This window comes from Saccoglossus kowalevskii, chromosome 1, assembly GCF_978046115.1.
Source record: "Saccoglossus kowalevskii chromosome 1, keSacKowa6.1, whole genome shotgun sequence".
NCBI classification, from domain to species: Eukaryota; Metazoa; Hemichordata; class Enteropneusta; family Harrimaniidae; genus Saccoglossus; species Saccoglossus kowalevskii.
In genome coordinates this window covers 46,485,576-46,500,757 of record NC_140641.1, presented here as the reverse complement: position 1 = coordinate 46,500,757, position 15,182 = coordinate 46,485,576, and the positions used below count along the sequence as shown (strand labels likewise).

At 34.7% G+C, this 15,182-nt stretch overlaps 2 protein-coding genes across 4 annotated transcripts in view; one reads left to right on the top strand and one right to left on the bottom strand.

Annotated features, from left to right (window-relative positions):
• Positions 1–1,094: 1,094 nt before the first annotated feature.
• Positions 1,095–7,725, bottom strand: LOC100377889 (arginine and glutamate-rich protein 1-like). Its single transcript, XM_002739271.4, has 4 exons — positions 7,287–7,725; positions 4,038–4,263; positions 2,719–2,802; positions 1,095–1,935 (listed from the first exon to the last, which is right to left on the bottom strand). The coding sequence occupies exons 1-4, from the start codon at positions 7,577–7,579 to the stop codon at positions 1,762–1,764; spliced, it is 777 nt and encodes a 258-aa protein (XP_002739317.1). The 5' UTR covers positions 7,580–7,725; the 3' UTR covers positions 1,095–1,761.
• Positions 7,726–13,554: 5,829 nt separating this feature from the next.
• The window catches only part of LOC102804159 (uncharacterized), a 50,962-nt gene continuing 49,334 nt past the window's right edge, over positions 13,555–15,182 (top strand). For 2 of the 3 annotated variants that reach the window (XM_085502633.1, XM_085502629.1), the window contains exon 1: positions 13,555–13,722. Coding sequence is in view for 1 of the 3 variants with exons in the window: in XM_085502637.1 (XP_085358763.1) it covers positions 13,678–13,722 (45 nt within the window). In the remaining 2 variants the exon portion in view is untranslated. The remainder of the gene's footprint in view (positions 13,723–15,182) is intronic. The other variant, XM_085502637.1, reaches the window with a different exon arrangement.

The window sequence follows — 15,182 nt, the reverse complement described above, 5'->3', positions numbered from 1 at the left end:
TGATTGTTACTGATTCAGTAATGGTGGAAATGGTTTTGAATCTTAAACTGAATCATGAAATGAATGCATGTATGTGATGCTTTGAAACAGAGAAGCCAAAGATATGCTTCTGAACAACATTTGATTTGTTCTGGAAAACTAAATAACATGCATCAATGTTGCATACTGTCCAATGTATAAACAAAGTCAGATTTGATTCTATGACAAATACTTTATTTTGAATAAGGTTTAGTAAATGTTCTCTAAAATGGACACTATTCGGCCACTTTGAATCAAATCACAACATGAATGCACATGCATGTATCCCAAGTTGCACGTGTACCCAATAGTTTGAATATTTCTGAAAATACAGTGATTCAGAATATGATCCTCTAGATTCACAGGGGTATAGTACACATAACAGAGCAAACAATCAGTTCACCTTTTTTTCATCACTATCACAAAACTTAATACCTTGCACTCGGGAATGAATGGCCATCGAATTAATTCTTCTCACTTGGAAATCAACAGTTTACCGTAAGCAGACCTTTCTGTGCTCCATACTCTGTGTACAAATCTGATAGCCTTAATGGTAGTGTGAGCACTTAATGTCACTTGCCTTGTCTACTAGTATCTCCACATGTACAGGGAAAGGAAATTTCACATTATCAATTTAACAGAAATGAAACGCTAAACTTGACGGGGTCAACTTTGGTCACATTATTATACAACTACTGGATGTCCCAGGCTTTGCATCAACTTGACTTGCGAGGGAAACCTGTCCTGGGTAGAGCCTCTGGGCAACAGTGCACATGGACGTCAAAGCCCGATTGGACAACTATTTCAAATACTTGAATAATATAGTGTTCTTGGTTCCGAGTGTAATAACACAAAAACTATGAATACAGTCCAATGATATTGGCCTAACTTTACCTTGCAGGTTTGTTATGAAGATTTACACCCCCCTCCATTTTCTCAAATTAATCACATTAATTTTATCAATTGTAAGCCTGCTGACTGCTACTTGTCACCTCATGGAATTTAGGTTTGATTGAAGCCCGTCATCTTAATATGCAACATTCATTCAAACACAAAAAAGCACACTAACGATCAGCCTGTTTTAAACAATATTTTATTAAGAAAGGTTCCTGCATATCTAACTCTAATTTTGATATACAATTACATTTACATAATTTATACAAAAGTGTTTTCACGACTGCTTATACTCTGATATCATCAAAATTCAATATTAAAACCAGCGACTTTGTTCCATTCATACCGACAGGAAATAATTTGCATAGAGTAATGCCAATCTTGAGATGTGTCACTTACCTTTGGGGCTACAATGAAGGAAGAAATTGGGTTACCAAATATTCAATAAAAACGTAAAGCAATATATATGTATATACAGTAGTAGACCAGAATGAAAGGAAGAAAGCCTCTGGTTTTGACAAACTAAAAATGACAACCAAAATTAGTACCAGATACACAAGAACACCTTCACTCTGGTGATCATAGCTAAGATCCAAAACAAATTCTCTTGAGTGATTCCAACATACGCCAACAGTAACATCCGAGCTTAAAAGCTCTGAATATTTATCCTTATCTGCCTTGTATTTAATGGAATTAATTGAATTCTGACTTTTCACCATTACAATAGAACATCACTTGAGTTTATATCTAAGGACAATGATTTCCTGTAATGGACCAAGATACCTGAACCTGACAGGGTAACGTATACCAAGTGTTTTTCTCACAAAATCAAAGCTCATAAGTGACTATTCACACTCCATCAGGTTTTGCTTTAAAACCAAATGACAATTTAGGTCTGGCTTTCTTTTTGTTGAGAATCAGTTCCTGCTCTTGTTTAATTCGTCGCTTTTGTTCCTGCTCAAAAGCAAGTCTCTGTTCCTCCATTTTTCGTTGCGCCTCAACCATTTGTAATCGTTCTTCCGCCTTTAGAAAAAAGAAAAGGGAAGATGCAGAGTTTAACATAAATGAATACACAGTTGGCAAACATGTAATCTGCATATATGGTATACTTACATAAATAATTTACTAAAGATGGCAAAACATGTGTATTGGGAGGCACAATAAGTTTATATTTATTTACTCCTTAGGCTACACTATCATTTTGTGAGCTACAGCCCTTTATTCTTAGCATCACATTACAGCGTACATCTTTGCAATTTTTTTCCAGGCCCAATTCATTAATTACTTTTAGAGTAATACATTACTAAGTTTCAATAGCAAACCAGAATGCATTGGCAGCATTACGGTACACGTTGAAATTCTCTTGGCAGCTGATTTCTTCATTCATCCAGCGTATATAGACTGCGGTGGTGAGGGAATTTTAAAATGAAAAATTAAGCATGAATTACATGTATTTCACTTCAAAATTATATGCTGTGCAAGTGAAAACTGGAGGATTAATAGTTGGTTCAAAAAATAGCAATTTTAAATGAAATTCACATATCAACAGGAATTGCTGGGATAAATAAAAAAGTTTATCGTAAATAAGATTACACTTGAAAACAATTTTGTTCATCTTTCCTCCTAGTTTCCTCTGCTGGTTACAAGTATGTATGTATACAAGAAACAAGTCATCACCATTTATAACCCATACAAAATGCACACTATAACACAATCAAACTTCGCTGATCCATAAAATTGTACTTGTAATTGGAAACCACAAATACCAACACGCTCTCCTTTTTCAAAGCTTGATTTTGGCCTCACCAATTTTCTCTGTGCTTCCTCTATTTTACGTTGATTCTCCTCCATAATTTTTTCAAGTTCCTCTCTTTTCCTACATTCCTCCTCCTAAAAAAAGAAACAAATTTTAAAGGTTGACACAAGAAAATCTGAGAAAAAAAGTTGTAAGACCTATTGCTACAATGTACTGAGACCCACACATTCATACACAAGCCAACATTATTAAACCATACTTTCTACAAAACCACAATAACTAGAAAGTGCAAAGAAGAGAATGCATACATCACCTTACCGTTTATATACCTCACCTGTTTTTTTTTGTTTTTTGTTTTTTTATTCAGCCTGAAAATATTTTAATACAGTATGAACAAATCCACTAACAGTATACTGAAAGTATAAATACCTTCAGTAAATGCTTGGGCCAGCCATCTCGGCATCCAACTGACGGCAACTCCTTCCTCTTTTAGTCAAATCCACACACACAGCATCTTCCACAGTTAATAACAGCTTACTTCTTCATTTCATTAATTTTCCCTTACTTTTTTTTTATTATTTGTTTTCACAGAAGTAGTACTCATCTGTCCCTTCCTAAATGTCTATGTAACATACAAGTGGTACTGACTGCCTCGCCATTTACTACTTTTTTCTCATATCTATGTAATATTCTTTTCAATGCATAAACATCCATAGAATGTTTTGACATTTTTTATTGAAGCATGTTACGGGATAAGTTGAAATAAATTGGTGTTAAAAGTACATTTTTTAGTTTCAATAAAGAATAAAGTGAGTTTACATGCTAGAAAGAACAAGGTCATTTTGTTTATGGAACTTGTCAGCACCTTAGAAAAACATTTTTCAGCCTTCACTGTGATCTTGAGTTTGGAGATATTTCTGACAAGAGCATCAGCAAAAAGGTTTACCAATAACTTTTTCCACTACATTTACAACAAAATAATGAACCCAGTATGTTATTCTATCAAAACTTTGAATAAGTGTGATAGCTCTAGCCAGTCAATGTCTCCTGTTAGCAACCTTGACAAATTTTCGTCATCCAATCCCTGAATTACATGTATAACTATAATACTTGAAAGACAACCAACTGTATATACAGTTCTTTCTGGTTTAATGAAAAGTTGTTCAAACTTCCAGAAAAGTAAGGTTCATAGAAAGATACAGTCCTTATGTCAGTTTCAAGTTCACACATTATTTTATATTGGATATGCATTGATAACTGTAACACAAGTTCCAATATCACAACAGTTTAGCATTTTAACATCTGCCTGCACTAAGAAATGTACAAAAACTTGTCAAGGTTGCCTAAGATGAAGGAGGGAATGCTTTACCTCTTTTGCACGCTGAGCAGCTAGTTCTTCTTGTCGCTGACGTTCTAACTCCTCAAGCATTTGCTTTTCCATGATACGTTTTGCCTCCTCAACTCTACGGAGGACTTCAGCTTCAATATCATCCTTTCGTTTTTCAAGTTCTTCCTCAACTCGTTTTGCAACCATTTCTTCCACACGTTTTGCCACTTCCTCTTCTATCAATTTGGCTTCCATTTCCTGCTGTCGTCTGTGAGAACAACACGTATGCATAAGAGGATGTGAAATTTTAATAAGACACTTATGAATAGACAATTTTCAAGTTATAGCGCCATTTGATGGTTTTTGTGCTCCCGTAATTTGTTCGCTGGTTGTTTCGGCATCACTCCAATTTAGGTACCAGACGAGATTTGATTCTAAAATGGGCGTTATGTACAGTTGAAAAAGTCCAACTATTGCCTTTAATTTTGTTGGTAATAATGAATCACAATCCAAAATAGTTGGTGATTGGCATGATATCATAGTTTATTTATATGAAATAACAGTACTAGTTCAGCGTTTACTAGTCCGCTAATTTGGATATTCAGGGCATGTTCTTCCTGTTTAGGCAATCACAGTGTAGGTTATTTTTTTAAATAAGGCCATCGTAAAGTTTATTCATCAAAGCTATATTTGGTATGTACTATTTGTATCACGAAAAGTATATTTTCTAGAGATTACTACACACCACTATTCTACACCAACAAAACGACCAAAGTGTATTTTCTAGAGATTACTACACACCACTATTCTACACCAACAAAACGACCAAAGTGTATTTTCTAGAGATTACTACACACCACTATTTTACACCAACAAAACGACCGAAGTGTATTTTCTAGAGATTACTACACACCACTATTCTACACCAACAAAACCACCAAAGTGTATTTTCTAGAGATTACTACACACCACTATTCTACACCAACAAAACGACCAAAGTATATTTTCTAGAGATTACTACACACCACTATTCTACACCAACAAAACGACCAAAGTGTATTTTCTAGAGATTACTACACACCACTATTCTACACCAACAAAACGACCAAAGTGTATTTTCTAGAGATTACTACACACCACTATTCTACACCAACAACCAAAAAATCAATTCATTGGTTGGTCACCACCATCTTCATATAGTTTTATTTAGTGTCATTTTTGCCAAACAGTGCATTTCATTTGCATTCATTTCCAAACTCAAAGTTTTCGCCAGGAGCTCAATAATTTGTCTTTTCTACATGTTGTAAAATACAAATAGTTGTTTTAGGGGATTAACAAGACAAGGGGGAACAGGGTTCTCCCCAGAAAAAAAGCATAGCGCCGGGGCTAATTTGCATAATAATTTGCATATCATTTACATATCATGCAATTCCTTCATTGATTAACAGAACTTATTTACAATTATGAATATTAGTGAGCTCAGTCACAGGGCAATTATTTTTTTTAATGGAATCAACACATTATATTTCACAATTTAGAAGAGTTTGAAACATTCTCGAAATACAAATGCTGCAGACTAAAAACACAAATAAATTATTGTTGCAATTTAATTGTTTTGTAAAACGTTGAAGGAAACGCATTCAAAACGTTAAGCCAGATTTATGTTCACGAATCTCATAATTTTATTCACTCCAAAAACATTCTCCTTCAAAAAATCGATCACGTAATTAATTGACGTATTGTTGTAATTTATTATTCGTACCATCAACTTCTAAAACGTTTACAATTACAGTAATGAGCGAACAAATAAAGCTTCAAAACGATCATCAAAGTTACGACGTGACATAACTTACTTGGCCATGTTATACACCAGTTATAGCAATAATTCCTCAACAAATTTTACTTTTTTTTTTTTTTTATATGAAATGTAAGTAAAATCCGACTTATTTTTATCGGGAGCGATTATTTTTGATCACTTGATCGCTTCGGTAAAAAAAAAACAGACCCGCCATGATGTTTGTGAAACATTAGCATGTGTCCTTTGACCGGATGGGTCAAGAATGCCATTAACCAATCAAAATGCCGCATGGTAATGCCGGTAGAACCCGAAGTTTTCCGAATGGTAGTGATCATAAAGATTACATTGCGGAAGTAAAGCGATGTCGGAGCACGATGTGTTGGCATTGATTTCAATTGACAACTGCATGATAGCTTTCGAAATAGGTGATTTGCAATTTTTAAAAGGTAAATTAGGTCTTGAAAGAAGAGTTTTTACATGATTCGCAATGATAACAGTTCAAATGTATTTTACCAAATCACGCAATAAACACGTTGTTTTTTTCTTGAGTAGCGTGAACTGATCGTGAACTCCGATTTGACCATGTTATATCGAGGTGGAATTGATTTTGAAATAATTTTAGCTTTCAATCTAAAGACTGTGTCTATTGTAGAAAGTATTTACTTACAAACAAAGAGGTGCTAATTCCACAAATTTGACTAGCCGCTACGTATCGTGCGACTAGGTCTATTGTTTATAAATTATAATCCACGACTGACAGGATGCGTGTCGGTCGGTACGTAATTAAACTAACAATCAGACAATAGTCCTCGTCGGAAGCATGTCCGTGGTGGTCACTAATTTTGAGTGACGGTCGGGGCCGACCGACGTGGCGAACAAAGATTTTTCACATCTGATATTGGCATGTCAAATATGAAATCAAGCGCCGAGGTCCCAAGTGAAGCGCCGAGATTCACAGGTATAGCGCCGCGGACCTCGGCGCTAAAAAGCCCTGGGGAGAACCCTGGGGAAGATAATTTGGTTCACACTTTAGAAAGAGGTGGATTTTCATGATTTAAAATTCCTGGGATTGAGAGGTTTAAAAATATGGCTGTTTATGTACATCCCTTTTCTATATATAAATATAAAATTAAAAAATACTGGCGAGCTGTCTGCAATGACAAGTTCTGATTGATTGCTGACCTCATGTGTTTGTGTCATCACATTGTCAGTTTTAAGTTCACCCGCACAATCTGTCATAATTTCCAAAAAACTTTGATTCAACAGACATCTTTTTAGAGAAACATAAAACATTTTACAATTATAGGTACACACATTTAAATATGCGATGTTATACAGTAGATTTTGAACCAATTGAATCTAGCACCATTGTAGTTTGATAACAAGTTTCGTGAAACAAATGAATACCAAGCCACACCTGCCCGGCCACACTGCATATTGTTTACAAAATAATAACTCCATGAATTTGACAAAGAAATAGAGAAACTGATTACATTCTCCTCTGTCTTTCCATTTCTTGTCGTTTCTCTTCTTCCTCTCGCCTTTGCTTTTCTTCTTGTGCATTTCTTCTACTAACGTCTCTACCAAAAGCGTCTAACAGAAGTGGTGTTGGACTCCGCGTTCGTGACCGAACTCTCGAGTGTCGTCGTCGAGTGTATCTATCCCGATCACGGGAACGCGACCTTGTGCGCACTCTATCTCTTGATCTTGACCGTGAACGATGGCTTCTGTGCTTACTTCTATGTTTCCTTTTGGGGGAACCACTCCTACTCCTAGAGCGAGGCATAATTTTAGGAAACCGATGTAGAAATTTGAAGAATTTCAAACAAACACGGAGTCGATCTTTTCGTTTTCACAAAACACAAAATGGCGATTCTAAAGCGGTGACGTCACGGAATTTTTTTATATCCCAGAATGCTTAGTTTTTTTCCAATCACGTGGCGGCGTGAACTTTGCCCAAATGAATGGGAACAATATAGTAATTTATTATTATATCTCATATGCGATATCGTCACATTGGTTGTTCAGAACAAAGTCACGTGGCGGTCATTAAAACTCATTATTCTCTCGGAACCAATAATGAAAATTAAGTTTTTTATTTGGATGAGATTTTTCACTTCTTAGTATTAGTAGTGTAGTGTACCGTACAAGTATATTGTGATTCTTAATGTATAAGTTTGTAATATTATTTAGCATTCTGTTTAGTTTGTTAACTTTACTGTATTTTATTTTATTTTATTTTATTTTATTTTATTTTATTTTATTTTATTTTATTTTATTTTATTTTATTTTATTCACAATTATCGGACAAAACTTGGCCAGTATATTCACCATTCAGCCGTGTATATAACTACATAAAATATTTGCCCAAAATAACGAGATTTTAATTAGTAAATGGCTGATTACAGATTTCTGATTATCAGACTTAAAATCAAGTAAATTTACTCAAAATATCAAAATTGTAAAACTAAATGGTTTTACAGTACTTTTTTTTTTAAATATAATTTTATTAATTGTATAATGGCCTCCGGCCCATTACAATCATACAAATTAATTATTGACAAGAAATAAATTTACATTACAAAATATGTATGAAAATATAGATGAAGAGGGTGTCAATAGATAATATAAGCACTCTATAATAATGTGATGGGGATATTAATATATATATACATACAAGCTTATTAGGTTATTCTCATTTGATCTTTGATTAAAAAACACTTATAAATAAATAGAGCTAACGAGGTAATGATTTTGTTTTAGAGGAACTTAATAGTTGTACTAGAGTATTCAAATTTGGGGGTTGTGTCTCATTTGGGAGATACTTTTTCCTGATTGTGTCCCATGCAGTGCATTTTAGTAAAAAATGATATTCATCATCAATTTCTTGCAGGCACAAATGACAAATACGGCTCTCCCTAGGGATATTATTATGTCTGCCTCTTTCTATTTCTAAGGGATGGCACGCACATCTTAATCTTGCTATTGCTCTGCGCAATTTTAATTGTGGCAATGACACATAGTTTTCAATCCCAAAATTTGTTTTGTATTACCTATAATACTGCGTTTTTTCGCCAGAACAAACGTCTATATCCCAATCTGTAATTCCAGTATCTTTGACCCGTTCACACAATTTGTACAAGAACATATCAGAGTCCCCCACCCCTTGATTAAACCAGACATAACCAAATCCATATTTAAATAGCAATTCTTTAATTTTAATTTTTGTCCTTTTTTCGTCCAGTGAAAGTAGCATCCGGTAAGCTTTCTGGGGTAATCTGTTTTCATCCATGCTAGTAATTTTTAACCAATATTTCGCACATCTTTTAACATGGTAACAAAATAAGGGTAGCCTCCCACAATCCCCTAATACTGTAAAAGTTGGAGCATTTTTACCTACACCGAGGTATTGCCTACAATAAGATGTATGTACACTTTCTAAATGTTGATATTGACCATATCCCCAAATTTCAGACCCATATGTAAGTACAGGATGAATTAGGGTGTCAAAAATCTTAAAATACAAGACTGCTTTAAAACATTGCATATTTCCTAAGTATCTTTTGATTGCAATCAATTTCTTTTTGCCTTTTATAGCTAAATTTTCTGTGGTAATATTAAAAGAGCATTTACATGACATTACCAATCCTAAGTATTCATATGAACTAACAGTACTAAGTTGCTTGTTCTCGAAGTACCACTTTTCATATTTACTGAGATATCCCGCCTTTCTGTATACTACAATTTTAGTTTTATTTAAGTTGATATTTAGAGCCCACTTGTTTGTAAACTCATACAATATGCTTATTAGTCTTTTCAAGCCCAAAACAGAATTTGAAAATAAAGCAATGTCGTCAGCATACAATAATGAAAACAACTCTAACATGTCGTTCGGGATCAATTGTATTCTTCTATACCCAGAGTCATCCAACATGCTTTGTAGGTCATTAATGTAAAATGAGAATAAAATAGGGCTGATCATGCACCCTTGTCGAACCCCATTCTTCAATTCAAAGAATCTCGAAGTGACTCCTCCTTCACAAACACATGATTTGACATCTTTATAAATACTTTGTAAAATTACATACATTTTCCCGTTGATACCATTATTGGCCAGTCTAAACAATAACAAATCCCCGTTAACCGAGTCGAATGCCTTCTGGAAATCTATATAGAGGCAATACAATTTCCCCTCTTTCCTGGCTAACTGTTTCTGAATTATGGCATATAATGTAAGTATTTGATCAATAGTTGAATAGTCCTCCCTAAATCCAGCCTGTGTCTCTGGGATTATATCAAAAACCCTTGCCCATTTTGATAGTCGTGCTTCAATGATACTGGTGAAGATTTTTCCAAATATACTCATGAGTGATATAGCTCTATAGTTACCGGGATCATTTCGACTGTTTTTCTTGTGGATAGGAATAATAATACCTTTTGGCCAACCTTCTGGAAAAATACCAGTATTAAAAATTAAGTTAAAAAGGGCATTCAAAAATGTTATCGACACATCACATGAAAATTTAAAAAAATCAGCGATTAAAAGGTCAGGACCTGCAGATTTGCCATTTCTAAGTTTATGTATTGACTGAATAATTTCTTCATTCGTTATTGGCACATTCAATGTCGTGTCAGTTTCCCCAAATTCTGGAGAATGTGGATCAAAACTATACAGAAACTTATAGTACTTTTTAACTTTTTCAAAACGAAATCCAGCGAACCGATATTGATCGTTTTTTCAAGATCATATGCTAGGTTTAACGGCAGTCCAAGTTCGGTCGGTTAATTAGAACCAGCTTGAACAGCGCTTTTGACAGGAGTTCTCGTTTACTACCGACGTCAAGTCCTGACGGAGATCAACTCGGCTGATTTATTGAAGTAGGCGTCGGCGTGTAAACGAGGCATTGGACGACAAGAGCTAAACTCAAATTTCCCTAACGCAGGCAAGCAGGCAAACAAACAAAAGCAAACCACCGCCGTTTAAGTGGGTCATGTAAATAATGAGCAAAATTTAGCTAAACTGAGTAGATAATAAATAAGACCCACGCTTTGATATAAATTGGGATAGGTATATATTAAAAAGTGTGTAATAACAAATTCACAATAAAACAAGTAACTTGTCGAATCTATCTAAGGATAATATTATGTTTATGTATGCGTGCATATTTCTGGAGATTAAAGGTATGTCGAGTTACAAACTGTGATATATTTATTCTGAAAACTCATGGAAATGGATAATGTGGGGGTGGGGTTTGGTATGGCTAAACAGGCTGGAGACAACAGCTGGGCATAAACACTGTTATTGCTACTACTGGTACAAGGCTTTTCATGTTACCAGAATGCGATTGGTAGATAAAGGCTTATCTATCATGATAGGACAGTTACAATATTAAGAATGTACATGATAGGCTGAAATTAACTATCTGCGATTGGATAACTGTTTTTTATTCAGAATCCGAAACTACTGTTAAGCTTGAATATGTTGATAAAATAGGCAGCGAAGTTTAATCCATAGTCTGTTTTTTTTGTTTGTGTCACTTTAAATTTGGGGAACTACCGGGGTATAAATGGTATGTCAACTATTTACAAACAAACAAATTAGGAATATAATTTAACTGAACATTCAATTCAATTCGTTTATTTAAAGTCAGTTTGAAATACCTAGCCAAAGGCTAATATCACTGACTACTAACAATTACATCAAACAAAAGCAAAAATTACAAACATTAAACACAGGGAAAAACAAAAGTAAGATTTCACAAATAATCAATTAAATATCTTAAAATGATGGTGACCACAATGACACCATATGCTTAAAAGAATACAAATCTTTGCACTCCTTCATTGGATAAGGAAGCGAGTTCCACATTTTAGCACCATAAGACAATGACTCCAGTCCATAGCGTTTGGTCCTTGGTCGTTTTCACTGTAATTGATGAGAATTTCTGAAATTGTACATTACATTTTCTCCTTGTATAAATCCCACATACAAGATGGGGAGAGTTTGTTCACACTTTTATAAACTTTAACAAGTATGTCACGATTCCTGGACATCTCTAGTGTTTGTAGTCCAGCACGTTCCAATAAAGTTTGATAGCTGGTCTGAAAATCATTGTACACAAATTTCAAAGCTCTGTATTGAATACGCCCCATCTTAGCAATGTTTACTTTACCACAAAAATTCCAAACTAAAGAATAATAAGTAAAATGTGATAAAATAAAACATCTAAACATACTTAGTCTTGAGGCTTGATCTAAATAACCCGATATTCTTTGCAAAACTTTCAATTGGGCACCTGTCCGTTTACACAGAACACTAACATGATGGTGAAAATTTAAATTCTGATCAATATTAATCCCGAGCAATTACATAGACTAGACTTGTACTTAGATCATGCATATTGAAAACTACTTGCACGTGGAAGCATGTAGATTGTCGTCAATGTCACAATCACGCCGGAAAATGTATCTTTTTGTGATTGGTAAACTATCACGCAAATTCAGAAGAAATGTTCATGAATGCAGTTTGGTAGTTGCGCCAACATACACACATTTACATATATACGATTATGAAACGTATACTAAATTTCAAGTCCTAAAATACTGACAGAAAAAACAAGCAAATTAATGATGTATCAAAATGCAGCTGCAAGTGTAAAAGATTGGTTTAAAATAATTCATTCTAATATTATAAAGTATGTTTTACTACACAGAAAGTAAACTTTAATTACATTTTTCTACAAGTATTGTGTTTATCGTGACACCAAGTTTTTAACTTACAAACTTGTTTTGTTTTTTTAAGTTGGGCTATCTGAACAGGGGTGGATACGGGATTTTTTTTATGGGGGTCCAAACTTTAAAATCGCCAGACAAAGTTAATGATTTTTTTTATATTATACAAAAACAAATTGAATACATTTTCCAACGGAGGGGGGGGGCAAGAACCCCCCTTCTAGATCAGCCACTGCAGCTGAAATTAAAACTAAGAATATAATCCAACGTGTTACACATTGTCAGCAACCACTTGTAGAGAAACAACAGACTTATGTATCTGACATCATGAAAAAGCTGCAAATCACGTGATTAACCTCAAATATTAAACCTATTGAACTCTTACCGTCCGTGTCTCTGTCGGTACTTAAAGGGCGGTAGTCGTCGCGCCACGCGTGCGAGTTAAAATGTATATGGGTCTCATATAAACAAAGATGGTGACTTTGACTGTCGCGCAGATCAACGACAAAACTGACAAAAGCCTATGCTTGAACCCGAAAATGATAGTGTAATTACTACTCGTCAGTTATTTTTTTACATGAAGCAGTTCTGATGTACGCATGTTTTAGCGCATATTAGCATTGATCATAATGACCATATTTTGTGGCAACATCTGTTTATAATTAATCATTCTAGTATTAGCCAACATTATGTCAACTTGCTTCCTTAATGTATATCCTTTTTTTCACCATATGTCACCAAGCAACATTTTGAGATACACCCCTGCCATTGGAAACTACGGTAAAAAGTTCTAATTTACCAGTAAAACAGGCAATACAGTGATATTTTCACTATTCACTGATCGATTTGAGTACGGTGACCCAATATTTCCAAATAATTTTTTTTATTCTTGAGAGAGAGAGAGATCTTTTTACCTCCATGGATATATCAAATATGTAAAAAAAAGAAAAGAAAATCGAATGACCATGTTTGCTATTTTTGTGGAGAACTCTACCCAATCTTCCTCCCAGAGTTCTTAGCGTGCACTCTACAGTAATACACTGTACAGTGTATTTGCATAATCGCACGTTTTGCGTGATCTCGTGTTTTACGTTGTGATAATAGCGTGGCGTGTGTCTGAGTAGTTTTTTTCTGATCTATGTTTTGCAGTGTATGCGATACTGGGGCGTGCAGAATCAACGAGAGGAAAATTTCGAGGTAATATATGATTCCATTTCTGGTAAAAGCAATCTTCATTAGAATTTGGCGTTCTTTATGTTTGTTACAAAGCAATTGCCATTGAACTACTAACTATAAATTTGGTCCTGGTTGTTTTGTCAATGGCGTCTTTCTCCTTCGCTTCGAGGCTTCGTGTCTGCGACTTACTATTTCTCTGTCAAACATCTGCGAATGTTGTGATCAAGTTTTGGTTTAAACATAGGGCTTCATGGTTTAACTAATATTAATTTTCAATAAGGATTATCGTTCAATTGAAACTCAGTTATAAGACCGGCGAAACTGTTTCAATAATGCGGTGTTCAGCATCGCCATGTTGGGTACACTCGTATCACTGATATTGTAAGGTTACTGGTATTACCTTGGTTTGTGGATAGTACTATCCCATGACGCCACTCGTCGTATCAACCAACTCTACGGACAAGGGTAACCGGAATTATGTGGCAATCTTTTCGCACGAGTTTGAAGTGTCAAAACGACGTCACGACTTTACTGTTAAAAACCATAGGCTAATTTATGATAATTAGGTTTTTGGAATCTGTAGAATATTGCTTTGTGATATTTTTTTTCCATTTTTTCCCCCATAACTTTCAGTCTTCATTATTATGATTTATTGTTATGGCAACATTTGAGTAAATGTCATTCAGTCTGAAAAAGTCTGTGGAACCTGTACTATTTCAACCCAACAAATGTTAGGCATTGTTTACCAATTGTTAGACTAATATCATGAGACTTTGACAAATCTAAAAATAATATACTTGTTAAACTGTCTGGTGGGAACCTCTTTCAGTGTTGCAATATCCAAATTAATTTCCCCAGACGATTGAAGTAGGTGCAAATCAAATATGTACAGGTAATTTACATTTTTGTTTGTTTTGTGTAGTTGTTGCAATGTCCCTGGTAGCATATGCAAATACTGAGCATTTAAAACTGATTTGACATACTGATGTACATTGTATATCTTGTATGTATGAGCTGTAGTTATACAACAAAACCCTAATAGCTAACTGTCTGACAAATCAGAGAGCAGTTTGTTGTACATGTACCATAGACCTTAGAAAGAGAGGGACAGGCAACTGGATTATAAAACAAAGGATTTCACGACATCCGGCGTGCAACGTGGGTTACTACAGTTATAAACAAATGACCAAGCTAAGGAAGCCGTATGCTGTCACTCACAATCAATCGGCCGCGCAGTTTGCAACACGTCTTTCAGTGTTTGTGCTCATTACATTGAATTTTTAATTTCAATATAAGATCCATTTTTTGTACTGGTTATTAGGTGATACTTATTATATGTAGAGTTACAATTCGTTTTTTTTTCATCAGTATAAATTAACTACTCGGCTGATTTTATGTGTGGTGACAAATGGTTGAATAATACTTATCCTGCGACTGGCAGATTTTCGCCCGTTTTCGGAAAATAGAAACACTTGTTGTTT